This window comes from Rattus norvegicus, chromosome 1 (genome assembly GCF_021556685.1).
Source record: "Rattus norvegicus strain SHRSP/BbbUtx chromosome 1, alternate assembly SHRSP_T2T, whole genome shotgun sequence".
In the NCBI taxonomy this organism is placed as follows: domain Eukaryota; kingdom Metazoa; phylum Chordata; class Mammalia; order Rodentia; family Muridae; genus Rattus; species Rattus norvegicus.
In genome coordinates, this window is record NC_141534.1 from 186,917,651 (window position 1) to 186,937,360 (window position 19,710).

Consider the following 19,710-nt stretch of genomic DNA (forward strand, 5'->3'; position numbering starts at 1 on the left):
AGCAGAGGACTCTGCCCCAGCTTTGCTAGCAGGCAATTAATTTCAGTGACTTGTGTTGAGGAAGTACGACACAGTGGGAAATCTTTGGTGTTTGGAAGCCCCCATACAAATCACTTAAAATGAATGGGAAGGTTGCTTCCTTGGCTGAAAATGTCTCCATGACCCCTGCTAACATAGCTCCCATAGTGCCGCAACTGAGGTCATTGGGGTTTTTTTTGAGTTAGCAGAAAATTTTTGAAGCTGAAGACATCTGATGTCATTTGGTGCATGTCAGACCCAGGATGGATTCTGGCTACTGTGGGATGCCTGCTCGAACCCTGGACAGCAGGTGCTACAGTCTTCGTTCACAACCTCCCTCAGTTTGACCCCAAAGTCATTGTAGAGGTAAGAAGACCCACTTCCTGGAATCAAAATCCTCTTAGAGGAAATGGGTGCTTCCTAAAGCTGGCCTCAGCTGAGAAAGATTCAGTTAAAGCCAAGAAGGCTGAATAATTAAAGTGACTCTGGTTCTGAACTTTTCACCTTGTGGGAACCTGAATCGGAGTCATGGTATCAGGACTGGATCATAATGTGAGCTGGTATAGATGCATCTTTATGGGCTACTCCTCAGATCTATGGATCATGCTTTATGGGTAGGAAACCCATAATATGGATGTTGAGAAAGTAAAGCAATGAGGCTAAGCCCAAATTCCTGGTTCCTAGCTCTGCTGGGCCATGTAGCAGGTGTGGATATGTGGGAGTAGGGGTTAGAGTATCACTCATTATAATAAAATGTTCAAAATAAGCCATTGGAATCTGACAATCTAGCCTTTTATTCCACCTTTGATATTGATTAGCATGTTAGTCGTTAATCACAGCCTTAGTTTCCTTATCTGTCAAGGAAATTTATAAAATATATTTTTATTTATTGCTTGATAATATCGTACATGTATACAATGTATTTTGGTCAAATCCTTGCCCCACTGCCTCCACTCCAATGTCCTTCACCACTTCTTGCTTTCAACCATGTATACTCTTTTGTTGTAAACCCACTGAGTCCAATTAATCCTGCCAGTGAATGATAGATGTAGGGCCATTGCTACAGAGACTCACAACTGGTCAGAATGTGGAAAATAAAAATATCATGAAGTCTTCAGTCCTAGATGGAACATCTATAACACACACACAGCTCAGAGATCATCATGGAAAAGAAGATAAAATGACTACCTTCTTAATTGCCTTACATTGTTGTGATAAAACACCACGGTTTCTTTGGCTTACACATTCTGTTCACAACCCATCGTGAAAGGAAGACAGGGAAGAAACTTAAGTTAGGAACTTGGAGGCAGTAACTGAAGCAGAGACGATGGAGGCACCCTGATTGCTCCCCATGGCTTGCTCAGCCTGCTGTGTTTTACAAACCAGAACTGCATGCTCAGGTTTGGAACCACCCAAAGTGGTCTGGACACTCCTGTGCCAATGACTAATCAAGAAAATGCCTTCACAGACTTGTTATAGCCCAATCTAATGGAGACATTTTTTTCAACTGAGCTTTCCTATTTCCAGAAAACCTTAATCTGTGTCAAACTGAGAAAAATCTAACCAGGCCAGATTGAAAGAGCCAAAGATGGTGGAAGGGTGCTATGAAAACCATACCCAGTAACTTATAAGCTGATCACCTATAACCAAGACATGTAGAACATAGTAAACTTACACATTTAAGACTGGTCAGAAATAAAGATGCACTGACCATATACATTTAAAATATACAGACAATTTTTTTCTTATTTCTCCAGTTGTAATTTTAAGGGAGGAGCACCTGGCTACCTGTTGAACCCAGTTCTCATGGGCACAGAAATTTTTGCAGGATTAGCCATCAGCTTTCTTACCGAGAAACTGAGAAGCTTGTGGTGTCCCTTTAAGAGAAACTTATACTGATGATTAAGAAGCCTATTGCTTGCTGTCACCTTGATTCACTGCCAGAAGTGGGGCCTTTTTCCACCAGTGTTCATGTCCTAGCTGCAGATGCAGGGCTTTTAAGAGCAACACTAGTTTAGAAATCCCTGAGTTAAGACTGAGTTAAGGAGCATCTTTTGGGTATATGCCCATGAGTGGTATAACTGGGTCCTCAGGTAGTCCAATTTTCTGAGGAACCTCCAGACTGATTTCCACAGTGGTTGTACCAGCTTCCCATCCCACCAACAATGGAGGAATGTTCTTCTTTCTCCACATCCTTTCCAGCATCTGTTGTCACCTGAGTTTTTGATCTTAGTCATTCTGACTGGAGTGAGGTGGAATCTCAGGGTTGTTTTGATTTGCATTTCCCTGACTAAGGATGTTGAACATTTCTTTAGCTGCTTCTCAGCCATTCAATACTCCTCAGTTGAGAATGCTTTGTTTAGTTCTATACCCCATTTTTAATAGGGTTATTTGATTCTCTGGAGTCTAACTTGGGTTCTTTGCATATATTGGATATTAACCCTCTGTCGGATGTAGGATTGGTAAAGATCTTTTCCCAATCTGTTGGTTGCTGTTTTGTCCTGTTGACAGTGTCCTTTGCCTTACAGAAGCTTTGCAATTTTATGAGATCCAATTTGTCTATTGTTGATCTTAGAGCGTAAGCCATTGGTGTTCTGTTCAGGAAATTTTCCCCTGTGCCCATGTGTTCAAGGCTCTTCTTCCCCACTTTCTCTTCTGTTAGTTTCAATGAATCTGGTTTTATGTTGAGGTCCTTAATCCACTTGGACTTGAGCTTTGTACAAGGCAATAATTGGAGGAGAAGCCCTTGGTCCTTTGAAAGCGTGATGCCCCAGTGTAGGGGAATGCCAGGGCGGGGAGGCTGAAGGGAGTGGGTGGAGTGGTAGGGAGGCAGGGGGAGGAGGAATGGGCTAGGGGGTTTCTGGGAAAGGGGATAACATTTGAAATGTGAATAAAGAAAATATCCAATAAAAAAAAAGACTGAGTTAAGCGTGAACAGCAAGCAGATTAAGTTTGGCTCATGTCTTCGTTGTACACTCATCCTACTCCCATTGGCTAGGATATTCAACTGTGGCCGGGGATTTGCCTTATCTAATATTCATGTTCTAACTTATCTACCAGCATGGGACTTGTCTAATATTCATATCTTGCCAACCAGGATGTCAGTTACCCACATACATGTAGACCACTACTCAAAATGGAAATCTTACTCCTAATAGTTTCTTTATTGGTACAGGTGTCTCTCTTATGTTGGGGTTGATTACAGGGGCAATTTACAAAAGCTTATGTGTAGGTGCAGAAAATGCTATCAGGTAGGTAGTTTGGCCTACGCTTATCAAGGGTAACTATACAAAACAGTTCTACGGACTTCCATTGTGATTTGTTCCCAAGGGTACAGAACATAACGGAGTATGTAACCAATCTTGGCATTAGAAAGTTTACTAGTAATAGCAGAAACATATGAGAAAGTTTCCCTGACCCCTCTAGTTCCTCTGGTCCTTCCTCCCACTCCTCCACAGGACTTGTCAAGCTCTACCTGATACGCGGCTGTGGTACTCTGCATCAGCTCCCATCAGTTGCTGGATGAAGTCTCTCTGATTTCTCTGATGATGGTTATGAAAGGCTTCTGTCCCAGAGCACTCTGCAGGCAGAACAAACGATTTGTCAAAGGTTTTGTGACTGGTTTGATGTTATAGCCCCTCCACTTGAGGACTTGCCTGGTTACGGAAGATGGCCAGTTCAGGCTCCGTGTCCCCAATTACTGTGAGTTACTCTCATACATACCATGGAGTTTTCATTGCACCAGGTTTTCACCTCATCTCCAAAATGCTCCCCCAACCTATTGTAAATAGGTTGGCTATTGAGCCTTTTTTTTTTAGTTAATTTTGCATTCAGCTGCTTTGAAGAAGGTATTTTTCAGCTATAGGAGTTCCCTGGTAGGATTTTTGGGGTCAGTTATGTATACTATCTTCAAATAGTGATAGTTTGACGTCTTCCTGTCCAATTCGTGTCTCCTTGATCTCACTCAGTTGTCTTATTGCTCTAGCTAAGACTTTAAGTACTGTATTGAATAGATATGTAGAGAGTGAACAGCTTTGTCTTATTCCTGATTTTAGTGTAATTGCTTTGAGTTTCTCTATTTAATTTGATATTGGCTATCGGCTTGTCGTATGTGACATTTATTATGTTTAGGTATTCCCTTGTATCTCTGTTCTATCCAAGACTTTTCTCGTGAAGGGGAGTTAAAATTTGTCAAACCTTTTTCAGTGTATAATGAGATGATCATGTGAGTTTTTTTCTTTCAGTTTGTTTATTTGGTGGATTACATTGACAGATTTTCATTTACTGAACTATTCTTGCATTTCTAGGATGAAGCCTACTTGATTGTTGTGGGTGATTTTTTTTTTTTGATGTGTTCTTGGATTTGGTCTGTGAGTATTTTCATTGAGTATTTTTACATCAATGTTCATGAGGGAAATTGGTCTCTAATTTTATTTTTTGTTGAGCTTTTGTGGAGACTTTGTGTGGTTTGAATATCAGGGTGACTGTGGCCTCATAAAATGAGTTTGGCAATGTTTCTTCTCTTTCTATTTTGTGAAATAATTTAAGGAATATTGGCAATATCTCTTCTGTGAAAGTCTGGTAGAATTCTGCACTAAAACCATCTGGCCCTGGATTTGGGGGGGTGGGGTGTTGGGAAACTTTTAATTTCTGCTTCTATTTCCTTACGGGCTTTAGGTCCATTTAAATTGTTTATCTAATCTTTTTTCTTTTTATTAATCATTTTATTTGTTTTTATCTCAAATAATATCCCCCTTTTTGGTTAGCCCTCCACAAAACCCCCCATCCTATTTATCTGACCTTGATTTCCTTTGGTAAGTAATATCTACTGAGAAGATTGCTCATTTGTTTTAGATTCTCCACTTTTGTGGAGTACAGGTTTCTGACCTAACAACTCTTCGTATTTCCTCAGTGTCCCCTTTTCTTACTTTGTTTATTCAGATATTCTCTCTGCCTTTTGGGTAGTTTGGATAAGGGTCTGTCAATTTTGCTGATTTTTCTCAAAGAACCAACTCTTCATTTCATTGATTCTTTGTAATTCTCTCTTTGTTTCTATTTTATTGATTTCAACTCTCAGTTTGATTATTTTCTGCCAGCAACTTCCCGTGAGAGTATTTGCTTCTTTTTGTTCTAGAAGTTTCAGATGTGTTGTTAAGTTGCTAGTATGAAATATCTCTGATTTCTTTTTTAAAGCACTTAGTGCTACAAACTTTCTTCTTAGTCACCACTTTCATGTGTCCCTTAGATTTCATTTTCTTTGACTTCTAGGAAGTCTTTAATTTCTTTCTTTATTTCTGCCTTGATCCCACAGTCGCTCAGTGGGGAGTTGTTCGGTTCCCTTGAGTTGGGGAGCTTTCCTGTTGCTTCTGTGGTTGAAGTTCTGCTTTAATCTGTGGTGGTTTGACAGGATACAAGGGAGTTGTTTTCACTTTCTTATGTCTGTTGAGACTTGCTTTGTGACCAAGTATAGTAATCAATCTGTGAGAATGTTCCAAGAGGTACTGAGAAGAAGGTATATTCTTTTGTGCTTGGATGAAATGTTCTGTGAATATCTGTTAGGTCCATTCATAACCTCTTTTAATTCCATTATTTTTTCTATTTAGTTTTTGTCTGCATGACCTGTCCAATGGTGAGAGTGGTGTGTTTAAATCTCCCATTATGAATGTGTGAGGTTCAATGTGCGGTTTAAACTTTTGTATTTTTTTTTAATTTGGGTACCTTTGAATTTAAGCATAAATGTTCAGACTTGAAACATTATTTTGGTGGATTTTTTCTTTGCTTAATATGAAATATCTTTCTCTAACTCTTTTGGTTAATTTTTGTTTGAAACCTATTTTGTTAGATATTAAAATGGCTACACCAGCTTGCTTCTTGGGTCCATTTGCTTGTAAAATCTTTTCTCAAGCCTTTAACTTTGATGTTAAGGTGTATTTCTTGTATGCAGCAAAAGGATAGATCCTGTGTTTGTATCCATTGTATTAGCTTATATCTTTTTATTGTGGAGTTGAGTTCACTGATATTGAGAGATTTTAGGGAGCAATGACTGTTAATTCCTGTTATTTTGGGCTGGAGAGATGGATCAGTGGTTAAGAGCACTGACTGCTCTTCCAGAGGTCCTGAGTTCAAATCCTAGCAACCACATGGTAGCTCACACCCATCTGTAATGGGATCTGATGCCCTCTTCTACTGCGTCTGACGACAGCTACACTGTATTTATATACATCAAATAAATAAATAATTCCTTTTAAAAATGCCTGTTATTTTGTTGTTCTTATTGTCGTTGTTGTCGTTGTCGTTGTTGTTGTTGGTGGTGGTGGTGGTGGTGGTGGTCGTGGTGGTGGTTGTAGTGGTGGTGATGGTGGTGGTGTTGGTAGTGGTGTGTGTGTATTTCCCTTGAGTTTTGCTGGTTTGAGATTATTTATTGCCTATTTGTAGGTGTAATTAACTTCCTTGGGTTAGAGTTTTACTTCTAGTACTTTTCTGTAGAGTTACATTTGTGGATAGATTTGCATTTAAACTTTGCTTTGTCATAGACTATCTTGTTTTTCCATCTATGGTACCTGAGAGTTTTGCTACATATAGTAGTCTATGCTGGTATCCATGTTGACTTAGAGTCTACAAAACATTTGCCCAGGCCCTTCTGGCTCTGAAGTCTCTATTGAGAAGTCAGGTATTAATTCTAATAAATCTGCCTTTATGTTTCTTGACCTTTTCTCCCTGCAACTTTTAATATTCTTTCTTTGTTCTGTATATTTAGTGTTTTTATTGTTTATGTGGCATGGGGATCTTTTTTTCTGGTCCAATCTATGGAGTGTTCTGTAAGCTTCTTGTACCTTTGTAGCCACATCCTTCTTTAGGGTAGGAAGCTTTTCTTCTATGAGTTTGTTAAATATATTCTCTGGAAAAATAAATCTATTTCTGTTATTCTCAGATTTGGTCTTTTCATAGAGTCCTAGATGTCTTTTTTTCTTTTCTTCGATTTCTTTAAGGAATTTTTTATTTCCTCTTTCAGGACCTCTATCATCTTCATGAAGTTGGTTTTAAAGTTGTTTTCTTGGGCTTCATCTGTGTTAGGATATCCAGGGCTTGCTGTAGTAAGATAGCTGGGCTCTGGTGGTGCCATATTGTCTTGGTGGTTGACTGTGTTCTTACTCTGGTATTTAAGTGTCTCAGTTTGAAATGTTTATAGGTCCAAGTATTGATTTCTGAGTTTGTCTTTGTTGGATGGTGTGGAGGTTTGAATAGGTTTGGTCCCTATAGTCTAATACGTTTGAATGAGTGGACCACAGGAAGTGACACGATTAGAAGGTGTGTCCTTCTTGAAATAGGTGTTGCATTTTTGAAGGAAGTGTGCCACTGTTGGGTAGGCTTTGAGGTCTGATGTTCATGTCCCACCCATTGTGGAGGAGACCCTCTTTCTGACAGCCAGCAGATCAAGATGTAGAACTCTCAGCTCCTTCTCTGGCACCATGTCTGCCTGGGTACTGCCATCCTTCCTGCCATGGTGATAAAGGACTGAGCCTCTGAAACTGTAAGCCAGTCTTAACTAAACGTTTTTTTATAAAAGTTACTTAGTCATACTGTCTCATCATAGCAACAAAACTCTACCCAAGACAGAAGTGTATTTTGTTCCTTGGTTTTTATTTCCTTTGGTCTTCTTGTCATTGTGGCCTCTGTTTCTGGGGCCAGTGTAACCTCTGATCCTGTAGGAAGTGTATGGCCAGGTTGGGGGCTGGACATCTGGGGGCAGGACGGGGAATCCCTGTTCTTCTGACTGGTGTAGCCTGCACCTTAGCACCTGAAGTCTTCTGGAGGTGGGAGTTAGGGACCCAGTCATGGAGAGGGCAGTGAGGTGTTTGTGATGGATCTTTGGGAACTGAATCTAGGAAATGGGGCAGTTGAGATGGCAGGTGAGTTACTCACCTGTTCTGACAGGTGTGGTCTTCACCTGAGCAGGGATATCTGCAGGCCTTTTATGAATTTTTAATAAAATTTTTTATGTATTTTTAGTCTCCTGTTGCAAATTGGGTATAAGGATAAAAGTAAAGCTATTTACTCTTCAAGTTCTGGAAATAAAATGTTTTTGTCTCTGCCAACCTCACTCAGCTAAGCTCCTTCTTGCTAGGGGCTGTTAGAAGACATGCCCGCTCCCCATCCAACAGTCCACCAAGCACTACAGTTTTACTCAGCCTACTCTTGAGCCCTTCAGTCCCTCAAGGTTATGTTCCTAAGTTTCTTTCCCTTCTAAGTCAATCTCATTTCACTTCCATTTCTCCAGTAAACATAGTAGATAGTAGTACATGGGGCCATCAAAACTCTGGGCAGAGTCCAGTCTTTTCCTTCCAAGATCCAGCATAAATAAATAAATAAATAGAGACCACATTGGAGCATATGGAACTTTCAACTTAGATCTTCCCCTGAGCTACTGGAATACAGAATAATAGTCTTTCACAATGCTGGACAGTCGCAGTAAGCTCAACTCCTAGTCACCCCATGACTAAAAAGGGTTTGATGAAGGGGCATGATATTGTCAATGCATCTCAAAATCAGAGCGGCTGTGACTACCTGCACTTATGAGACCCTTGTATAATCTGGCTATTCACATTCCTTGGTAAAAGGAGTTGGGAAAAGGACACCAGAGCCCTGCTTTAAGTAATAGCCTCATGCTCTCTCCTGGGCCTCCAAAGTTGCATATAATCCTGTCCAACTGCAGACAGTGTGAGGAAGTGCAAGAGTACATTCGTAGGAGGTAGAAGGCCAGTTGAAGGGACATTTCTTCTATGCGACTTCAAGAGGTCACCATCATCCAGTGTAGGACTTTCCAGTTGATGTAGCTATTTAGAGGTCACTCACATTCCTCTAGGTAACCCCTCAATGATAACCCTGTATGTACACCCAATAATTCATCAGTTCTTCAAGCTGGACTTGAATTGAATCTTTTGTGGGGGTGGGAGGGTCTGTTTCATCAAACACAATTTGTTCACATCTACCCAGGAAAAAGTAGTCCAACAAAGAGAAACAAATGAAGCTCTAAGATAGACTGTGTTGCTAAGCTAGGGTTGAGTAGTTAGGTAAGTTAATTCTCATATTTAAATGCGTGATGGGCTTATTAGAACGCAACATCACCCTAAGTCTAGGAACACCTGTATTCTATTTTCCACTAAGAAGTTTCCACTAAGTGAGTTTCTGTCGCCGAGAGCCAAGGGCCATTCAGAAGACAAAGATTCTAAATGACTGTGTTAGAATCATTTTTGGAGATTGGTGCCTAGTAGATGTTCACTATATGTAATCTCTGGTTATAAATAATCTATGATTTATCTCAGTACTTTGTCTCATCTACCTAGAGTAAAATCAGATACACACTGGTTGCCTTTTGGGTGGAGCAGGGTTCGGGGAAGGAGATGACACTGTTTGTGATGAAGGCAATGAGCACTGGTGTAAGTCAAACTCAGATTTGCAGAGAGGATATGAACATGAGACATTGCTCAAACAGAAGCCAAAAGGTCAAACCTGATTGGTTCCAGTGAGGTACTACTTGGAGTATACTCTCCCAAGTACTATGCTTCAATTGTAGTGTCTTGGAACACATGACCGTTCTCACGTTACTGGCAAAGAGAGTGTTGCAGAGGAACCAAGCACCCACAGGCACTTGCTCTCTTTGATGCTCCTCACTCTTTCAGATTACCTCCATCCCCAATCTGGAATTCTTTTGACCCCTTCTCTAATGAATAACAATGAGAATTGAATACTTTAGATCCTCAGGTTTGTAGTTCCTCCATCAGTCTTCCTGTACATACCTCTTGTTCTTTGCTCTGCATCTAAAGTGGTGTTATTCTGTTCTACCAAAATGTTTGTTTAGTTCCTGAGACGTTTCCCCCTGTGAACCCTCCTGTCTTTTTGAGCATCCCCAGCTCTCTGTAGACATGCTGTTAATATCTTCCTAATGCCACCTCCTTCATAAGCTCCTTGGAGCATCCAACCCTCTGATGCCCTCTGCTATGTACTTGACAGAACTCTACATTCTTTCATGACACCTACCGACTTCTACCTTATCACGCATGTCTTTTTATCTCTTCTGTTAGTATCTAAGCTTTATTCTATCAAGAACATCGAATTGCTTTTTTTGCATTTGCCCCTGCCATGAATGAAATCCATGTATAGTGTGCATGTATGAAGATAACCACAAAATAAGTAGCCTTACCTGGAGGAGAGATCATAACCTAAGTGCTAATCATTGGCCGACATTTTTAACCTTAACTACAAAAGCAAAATTCTTTATCTCTTCATTTCCAGACACTGTTCAAATACCCTATCACTCAATGCCTTGCTGCCCCAGCCGTGTATCGAATGGTTCTTCAGAAGAATATCTCCAAGTATGTAGCAATAGATTGTAACTGCAGTCTTTGGGTAGGATTTTAATGTTTCTGCTGTGCCAAGATTTGTTTTTCCTTTGTTTCCTTTGTGAGTGTGTATGTGTGTGTGTTTGTATGTTGATAATTATCAGTCTAATTATCAAGACCTGGACTTTTAGCCTTACATTTTTATAGATGTATTCATTTGTATGTGGGTTTATTATTTGTGACATACAAAAACAAAAATACAAAATTGCCTATGGTGAAAATTTACAAAATGATGAACTATTAAAAATGCCCTTGTAATCACTCAATCACTCACGTGTCAGAAAAAATAAAAACTGCCCATGCCTCTGAGGCTTCATGTGCCTTGTGTCCCCTAAATAAAGTGGCTGTGATTTTCTTGGTGGTAAGAAATATTCCTAAGAAAATGGGTCTGCTTTTCATACTTTCAACTTTTATATATACAATCATACATTACTCTGTGGCATCTGACTTCCTTTTCCAACATCAAGTGTCTGTAATTTATTTGTGTTGTGTATTTTTACAGTTAGTTTGTCTTCATTGCTATATAAGTATCACAATTACTTTTATCATGCTATCATTAATGGACATGTGGTTAGCTTTTGGCTGGGAGATATTGTTAACTAGTACTGTACTTACCTGTGGTACTTGAAACCCAAGTACCAGTAAATATATTTTCTGACATTTTTCTAGGGCACAGGTTTCTAGGTTATGCTACAAGCAATTTCAATATCTTCCATAGTATTAAACTAAGTATTAAACCACAGTACACTCTCTCTGTCAAGACTGAAGGATTTCCCTTGTTCCACATAATTTTCACATCTGTTCCTGTCAGTTAAAGTTTGCAATCCAACAGATGTGAAGTTTTAGCTATCGTATTATAGTTTTATTTTTGTTCTCTGAGTTTGGGGTTGGTCTTTAGCTAACTTGAAATATGCCCTTTAAACACTCTGGTTATGTATACATATTCTGATATTCTGATATCAGTACCTCTCAAACCCCAACAGGTGGCTAGGTTCCTAACTAAGCCAGCTAAATCAAACCTCAGTCATTTCCCTCCCATTTTCTTCAAAGAATAAAATTTTGTAGGCTCTTTTACTCTCTGGGGACATTCCATGAGGGAAATGGGAGAGCAATCATACCTCATGATACCCCTAATGTAAACCTCTGCCCGAAATTCCCCCTTTCTGGATCTCTCTCTCTCTCTCTCTCTCTCTCTCTCTCTCTCTCTCTCTCTCTCTCTCTCTCTCTCTCTCTTTCCAATTGACCCAACCTGCCTTAATGTTCTGCCCAACCCTTTTCTAGCCCTGACTTTCAACCCTCACACAGAAATAGAAAAGGCTCTCAGTGAGCACAGCCCATCCCTCACAGAAGAGTTAGCTGTAGAGTTAGTTCTGTTACACCTAGCTTCCCTTGGGATCTCTTCCCTTAGCATTTGTAGTTTATAAAGGTGTCCCTCTTGGACACATAGGAAGGTTTTCTAGGGTGGCTTCTTATGACTCTTATGAGTTCTTGTCTCCCTCTTGCTACATCAGCATCCAAACTTAATCAAAACATCAGTGATATAACCCATCCTCTTCACCGTCACTCACTCCCTGCCAGAAAACACTAACAGGGATTTACCAAGAGGAATGGCATCTGTCTGGCTGTGACCATCAGTAAAAGGGCAGAAAGTAGATTTAAAATGAGAGCACAGACCATTGAATGATCAGAATGACAAGCTATATGCTCTTGTTTTATATTTTCTGCAAAGCATCGACAGCGTGACATATTTGTCTTCCCCTAAGTCTCAGGTTCCCCACCCTGGAGCATTGCGCAACTGGTGGAGAGAGCCTGCTGCCTGAGGAATATGAGCAGTGGAAGCAAAGGACAGGCCTTTCCATTCATGAGGTCTATGGACAGTCAGAAACGGTAGGTGTACAGGCCCCTTCTGCACCATTGCTGTGGGCTCAGCTACAGAGTACAACCAGTGAGCCAACATAACATGACCCAGTGTGTGCTGATGTCTTCTTTGTGCACAATACCACTGAAAGCCAATGGGGTGGGGGGCTTTGGGGTTCAAAGACAAGTTATCCCAAATTTGCAGAAAGAAAACATACAGTTCATCAACTCATTGAGAGACTCATCAGCTGAAACTGTGAGGCAAAATGTAAAAAGACATTACACCTGACATTGTTAGTCCAGGGTTGTCCCATGGGGGTAGTGGGCTAGAAAAGTCTCATCTGCAATATATAGAACACTGTCAGCAAAACTGACAATTCCACCCTCACAGCCTAGAGTAGCCACATGAAGAGAGCTGGCTTTCAAAGTTCACATCTGGGTGTCGAGGAGAGCAAGGCATGTTAAAGTGAGATTATAGTGGTAGCAGATGAGTAAACAAGGAGTTTCTGTATATATCACACACACAAGCATACAATCATGCACACATACACATACATACACTTAATGATATCCCAAAGTGTCACTGAGCTTGCAGATCGTCAGGGCATTTATAGTATCAGTCGCCTTGTGAACCTCAAGGACTTCATTCATGGTCATCTCCTCAGACATTTGCAATTAAAGTCTAATGATTGGATGGAGCCACTTCCTAGCATTCCTCTAGCTAATAATGTCTGCTATTTCAGGGCCTATAATACATTGAATATTTTAGGTATTGGTCACAAACTTGTCTGCTGTTTTTACCAAAACAAACAGTCCATGTAGCATAGATCTAGCACATGCTGGGAATAACAAGTGTCCTTTGAATGGAGTTGGGTCAGTGTCTTGAACCTTAATCCTACTCTTAACAATGGCCTCTACCAGAGGTCTTGCCTGTGGCTTTGCTTTAGCCAACCTTGGTCTTCTTTTGTAAACAGGGGATCACCTGTGCCATCTTCCGGGAAATGAAGGTCAAGCGAGGCTCCATAGGGAAGGCCATTTTACCCTTTGACATACAGGTCTGGTCTCAGGGTGCTGATGGGGAGCACTTTAGAGCTCACTGGGGTTGGAATCTTGTGCGATGGCCTGTGGTAGGGCCAGCCACACCATCACCTCTGTCAGTCTACTCCTTGTTCCCTGTTTCCCCTGACATCTGTGTAAGCTTCAGGTGAGAGGTACTTTGGCTACCAATGGAGAAATCATCACACATGGTGCATGAGAAAGAAAAATAAATAATTCTCTTAGGTGACATTGTTTTCCAGTTTGGAGACATAGCAGTAACATCTGCATTCCCATAAAGCAAAGAGCCCCTTGATTTGGGTTCCATATTGACTGACTTCAAAGAATTTGAGAGTTTTATTCTATTTTCTGACAGTTTCTCCATGAGTAGGCCCCAATTACCTTACAAGTGTCTTGTGATGAGCCAAGCAGTGGCGCAGAGGGCTGGAAGAGCCCCACACTGTGGAATTCACAGGCTTCTTGTTCCAGATCATCGATGAGAAGGGCAACATCCTCCCGCCCAACACGGAAGGATACATTGGCATCAGGATCAAGCCCACCAGGCCGCTAGGCCTCTTCGTGGGATATGAGGTAACAGCGCAGCACCCGGCCGAACCTCAAGAACGTGTACAGGTGGCCCTGCAATCTGAGCTTCTTAGAATTGTCTCCTCCCTCTAGCCTAATGCAGTCCATTACGCCCATCTAAGCTCTTGGTACATTGTCACAGCCCTTCTGTCCAAGCCCACTTGGGATTTAAGAGCTAAATGAAGGGGTAGAAAGAGGATTGACCTCAGTGTCACCAGACTTAGCCTCCAATAAGCCCAGTCGTCCCTTCTCAGAGAAAACTGGAAGTGTTGCGCATCTTACCCATGCCAAGTGATCAGTGCAGGTCTAGGAGCTACATCTTTTAGGAGATCTGCAGAAAGCTGGGTTGAACTATCAGAAAGCCTGCTGAAGTTGCTGATCAAACAAACTCTGACCCTCCTGGTTAGTGGTGATCCCAAGAGGGGCTTCTTGGGCTACAGGAGGACCATGGAAAGGTGACCAGACTCTGAAACTAACCTCAGGCTCCATCCCCTTTCTCCACGAAGTACTTGCCTGACTTTATCACTGGCTTCACACCACCACCTCCGGGAGCAGTTCCTGCGGGTGTGTTTATAAATCCCAAGTAATTGCAATAGGCAGGTATGAGAACCACGTGCACATCCACGATCCCCAAACTTCAGTATTATATATTAGTTATAGCACATGATGTCTGCGTGTGTTCACTTTTCTTTTCTCCTCCTTGAGTTTTGTTTCTGAGAATTAAGACTAAGATCCACATAGTTGTTTTGGTAACCATATCATAGAACTCAATGCCCCCTGGAAGCCACAGTGAAGGACTTCTCTAATGAGACCTGGTCTTTGTTTTTTGTTTTGAAGTAAAATAGAATAGAAAATTCACTCCACCACTTTCAAATGTGCACCTCAGTGGCATGGAAACAATTCATGACAGAGTAAAACCCTCACCATCGTCTGTCTCCAGAAAATCGACACCCTCCAACCCTGTACCAGATGCACAGCACACCCAGCTCCAGCATCTGGCTAGCTTTCCTCTGCATTCTGATTTTATGAATTTGCCTGTTTCGTATCATAAACATCCATGAGATCATGTGAAGCAGCTTGTTTCACTTACCTCACCTTTGGAAGCTTTTTCTGCCATAATGCATTTGAACTCTACCCCATCCCTTCCCCCTCCTTCTGAGCCTCTAGCACTGCATCTTTGAGGGCCTTGAGATGTCCCTTACGCTCTGTGGTGGCATTGCTCTACAGGCTAGTGGCTGCTATAGTAAGAGGATGAGGAATTTTGTCTGTGATCAAATTTCATAACATCTGTGTGCGCACACACATAAACCACACGAAATCTGAGAGAGGTCATAGAATGGATCAATGTCTGTATCCTGATTGGAATATTTGAAACATATTACCGTTGAAGGAAACTAGATAAAAGACCTATGGGGTTTCTTGGTATTGTTTCTTATTCTAATTAATGTTCTTACTTTACATTGTTTTATACTGTCATAAGAAAAGCTTAAGTTATACAGTGCCTGTCTTGTAGGACTCCTGTGATGATCAGATTAGGTAGCACTTGGCAAAGGGGATTCACTACTACTGCTGTTCTTCCCAGCCGTCCTAGCAATGAACGCACTGAGCATAGAGCTCAGAATGGAAACTTTATTCTGGTAGAGAGTTGCATAAAAGTAAGATGTTATTTTTTAATGCCAACTGAATGATGTTCACAGATGGCGCCGCAGCCCACAGTGTTTGGGCTTGTCCAGGTGCCATGTGCAGAATTCAAACTCAGACATGACCCCCAAGCTCAACTCTAAGCTTCAACAAAGACACTTTGTTCTCTTTGCAGAATAGCCCAGAGAAGACATCTGAAGTGGAGTGTGGGGACTTTTACAATAGTGGGGATAGAGCGACTATTGATGAAGATGGCTACATCTGGTTCTTGGGGAGGAGTGATGATGTCATCAATGCTTCCGGGTAGGTGTGGCTTGCCCTGGTCAGTTTTTTGACACCTCAAAGACCTCATGGCACTTTGCCTGCCTGATATTCCTCCATGCCTTGATGATGGGACCCTCAGCCTGACTCTCAAAGTACAAGGTGTAAGGGATGGTTCTCTGCAGCCTTGGCGTACACTCAGAACTGTTGCTTCTCCAGGTACCGCATCGGGCCTACAGAGGTGGAGAACGCCTTGCTGGAGCACCCAGCGGTGTCAGAGTCTGCGGTGGTGAGCAGCCCTGACAAGGATCGAGGAGAGGTAAGGAGGAGACAGAAGCCTGTTGTTGCATGCAGAAGCTGGAGAGATAGAGGTCAGGAGACTTCCAAGGCCTTAGCATAACCTGGGGATCTAGGATGGAACTCGGGCCCCTGGTGTTCACATGCACTTACGTAGCACGGACGGTGTGGACTGAAAAAGCCTGAGATTGAATGAGCTGCATTGTGCCAAATCATTTCACCCTCAGGGAACCCAGTAGCCTGAGGTTGGAGATGTGGCAAAAGAATTAGTAAGTAAATCAAAACCCGTGCCCCAAGGACTCGTCTCACATTCTCAGTAGTTTCACATTCTCAGTATAGGAAAGGACTTTAAGGGAGTTTAAGTAACTTACCTAAGTCCTGCAGAGAATAAAGGGGGAGAGAAAGTCATGCTGCTTTCTAAAATGCATGCTCTGGGCCTAGGTATAATTCAGTGGGTATTTTAGTTTCCTTCCTGTTTCTGTTGTAAAATATCCTGATAAAAAGCAACCGAGAGGAAAGGGAGTTTATTTTGCTACCTGGTTACCATCTTTGCAGAGAAGTCTCACACACACACACACACACACACACACACACACACACAAATGCGAGTTTTAGAACATGCATTCATTGGCTCAACAATGTCTAGTGAACACTTCTGTGCACCAGGACTTGTATAAGAAAGTGGGTAAAGTTAATGGTGTAAAATAAAAATTGTCACAATATTGTTAAAAAAGTCACTGCTGTTTTAATTTATTATGATGATTATTATTGCCCATTGAGTTCTAGACACAGAACAGTATACATAGTGAATGCATATTGATGTTAATAATAGTGATGGTAGTAATAACAGATTTCTCATGGGCCTTTAATAAAAAGCAACACCCTGTTAGGAATGAACTTCTATTGTACCTACTTCACAAAGAAGAAGGTTAAGAGTAGAAGAGACCAGGTGTTTTCCAACATATGCAGTGGAAATGGGGAGAACAGGGATTTGAACCTGGTTCCTATGCATAACCCCTAGCCTCAAACATCAACTCAAGCCTATAGTGGGTTTTGCCCGTTGACTTATAGAGCTGTGTATGGAACAAGTTGCCGCGCATCTGACCTCCGCTTCCATTTTGCAGGTGGTGAAGGCTTTTATTGTCCTCAACCCAGAGTTCCTGTCACATGATCAGGAACAGCTTATCAAAGAGCTACAGGAGCATGTGAAGTCAGTGACTGCACCATACAAGTACCCCAGGAAGGTGAGCCAGGCTAGCTGGGCTCTCACTGGCTGCCCCACCTCTCAGAGTGCAGCCATGGGGTGGGGGTGAGGAGCAGTTCAGTCCATCAAAAGGTTTTGTTTCTTTGGGAATCTCTACCCTATAGCAAAAATTCAAAATGAGCACAATGATACACATTAAGCAAAAGGAAAAGATTAGGAGAGCACCCAAAGATTACTTTTTAATGTTATTCATTATTCTGTAAATTTTAAGAAGAAATCAAAATCAGTACTTTTCAATGTGACCCATAGTAAGAAATAAACCCTATTTATCAACCCCGATAATATACATACATAAAACTGACAAAAGGAAACAGAAAATTTATTCTTAGAGCCCCAATACATTTTGAGGTGCTTATTTTGTTACATTTGTTTTAAGTGACATGTGCAAGCTTGAGACACTGTCCAGTAAGAGTGAAATGAACTAGTCACAAAATTGAAAATTGTCCTGTAATTTAAGCTGGTCACAAGAGTTGTTTTTGTTTTTTTTTTTCTTTGTTTTGTTTTTGAGACAATGTCTCTCTGTGTAACCCAGGCTGTTCTTGAACTCCTTGGTCTTCTGGGTATCACAATCACAGGCATATACCATTATGTCCAGTTTCAGATTATTTTACCTTTGACATAAAATGCCTTATCAGTATATTTAGAGAGAAAGCAAGCTATGAAGGAGTGTCAGAAAGTCATTTTTTTCCTATTGTAGTACATTTTTATACCATCTGCACATTCACCGAGGCACACATGTTAGGAAACTGCAGGGCTAACATGTATTGTGTACAAAAATACTTACTGTACGTGCCAGGCTCTAGCCCCAGTGCCCTATTCTTTAAGCCTGCCCGCAGTCTAAGAATATATATGCATGTTTTATAGAGATGAAGCTGCGGCTCAAGTTGCATAAGGTTTCACTCAGTAAGAAGACTACTAAAACTCAAAATTCTGTGTGACAACAACATACCAACCCTTTGTATTAGTCAAGGCTCTTGCCCTTGCAGGGAGCAGAAAACCTTACTTCTAATTAGAGAGAGTTATAGATACATACATACATACATGCATGCATACATGCATACATACATACATACAAACATACATACATACATATGTAGTACAATGCCCCAAACAATGGAGGCTGATAACCATGAAGGTCTCTCACTCAAGTCTATTTGTCTCTTCTACTTCTGCCCCATATCCCTCATCCTGGGGTGAGGATGTCACTGAGGCACCTATCTTGCTCTGTAAGAGACAGAGAACATAGTGACCAACATTAGTGACCCCAAACTCTTCTGCATGAAGAGGACACATTCTGCTTTCTGGGTCAAAGTTAAGATACATGACCACACTCTCCTCCAGGGGTCAGGAGAGACCTGCAATGCTCAGGGGAGCCCATGGGGTCACCACAGGTATCAACCTGTGTAGGAAAGTGGGGTGAAGCAGGGAATGGGGACTTGGAAAGAAACCATGGAAACTGTAAGTCAGGATAACTTTCTTCTCTACCAGGTGGAGTTTGTTTCAGAATTGCCCAAAACCATCACAGGCAAAATCAAAAGAAAGGAACTTCGAAATAAGGAGTTCGGTCAGATATGAACAACAATCAACCCAAAGCATCCTGTGACCTGATTCCTTTGCTTTAGGGGGTGGGGGTGGGGTGAGAATGGAATGCAGGAAGGGGAAGTGTGAAAGAGAAAACCAAGACCCCAACATTTTTGGTGTTTTTTTTTTAATTCAGTTGCTACCCTTCCTGAAAGGTCACAGTGCACTCTCATACTGTAGGCAATAAAAATACAGATTAAATATCACCCTGTGTTATCCATCATTCTATGGATGGAAGCCTGCCCTCCATAATCATCCCCAGTTGTCAATCTGAGATACTCCAGGGTCAGACTCTCCCTCTGGACAGCAGTTTCTAGAGGAGCCCTGAGCACGCATTCAACAACCAGTTACAGAAAGACTACCCAGAGCCTGCATGAGATTAGGCTAGACAGGAAGACCGCTGAGCTCAGCTGTGGCTTATTAGCAACACTAAACTTGCCACACCATCTTGTCCCTCTTGATTTGGATGAGTTCACTATCATTTGACCCTACCTCCACTAATACTGGTGCTATTCCTGTGCCCTAATTTAAATCCACCATGAGTGAAGGAAAGGTCCAGCCTCCAGGAACCCAGGAGGGTCCCTCTATCTCTACCCAGGGATCACAGAGCCTTAATTCCATGGGGGCTTTTCTCCACAAGGAATCCATATGTATTCCTGTCCCAAGGACAAGAACATGACCCCCCAGGGATCCCACTCACTGTAAGGGCCCAGTACTCTTCAGCCAAGATTCCTCTACAGATAGACCCTTGTTTTCCACTGTAATCTCCTG

The 19,710-nt window shown here is 41.6% G+C and overlaps 1 protein-coding gene across 7 annotated transcripts in view; it reads left to right on the plus strand.

Annotated features, from left to right (window-relative positions):
* The window catches only part of Acsm1 (acyl-CoA synthetase medium-chain family member 1), a 54,952-nt gene extending 35,807 nt beyond the window's left edge, over positions 1 to 19,145 (plus strand). For all 7 annotated transcript variants that reach the window (XM_087571534.1, XM_087571515.1, XM_087571519.1 and 4 more), the window contains 9 exon segments: positions 225 to 384; positions 10,312 to 10,391; positions 12,182 to 12,305; positions 13,250 to 13,330; positions 13,800 to 13,901; positions 15,712 to 15,839; positions 16,017 to 16,116; positions 17,219 to 17,338; positions 18,847 to 19,145. In XM_087571534.1, coding sequence (XP_087427660.1) covers positions 225 to 384; positions 10,312 to 10,391; positions 12,182 to 12,305; positions 13,250 to 13,330; positions 13,800 to 13,901; positions 15,712 to 15,839; positions 16,017 to 16,116; positions 17,219 to 17,338; positions 18,847 to 18,933 — 982 coding nt within the window. In that variant the 3' untranslated portion in view covers positions 18,934 to 19,145.
* The last annotated feature ends 565 nt before the right edge of the window (positions 19,146 to 19,710 follow it).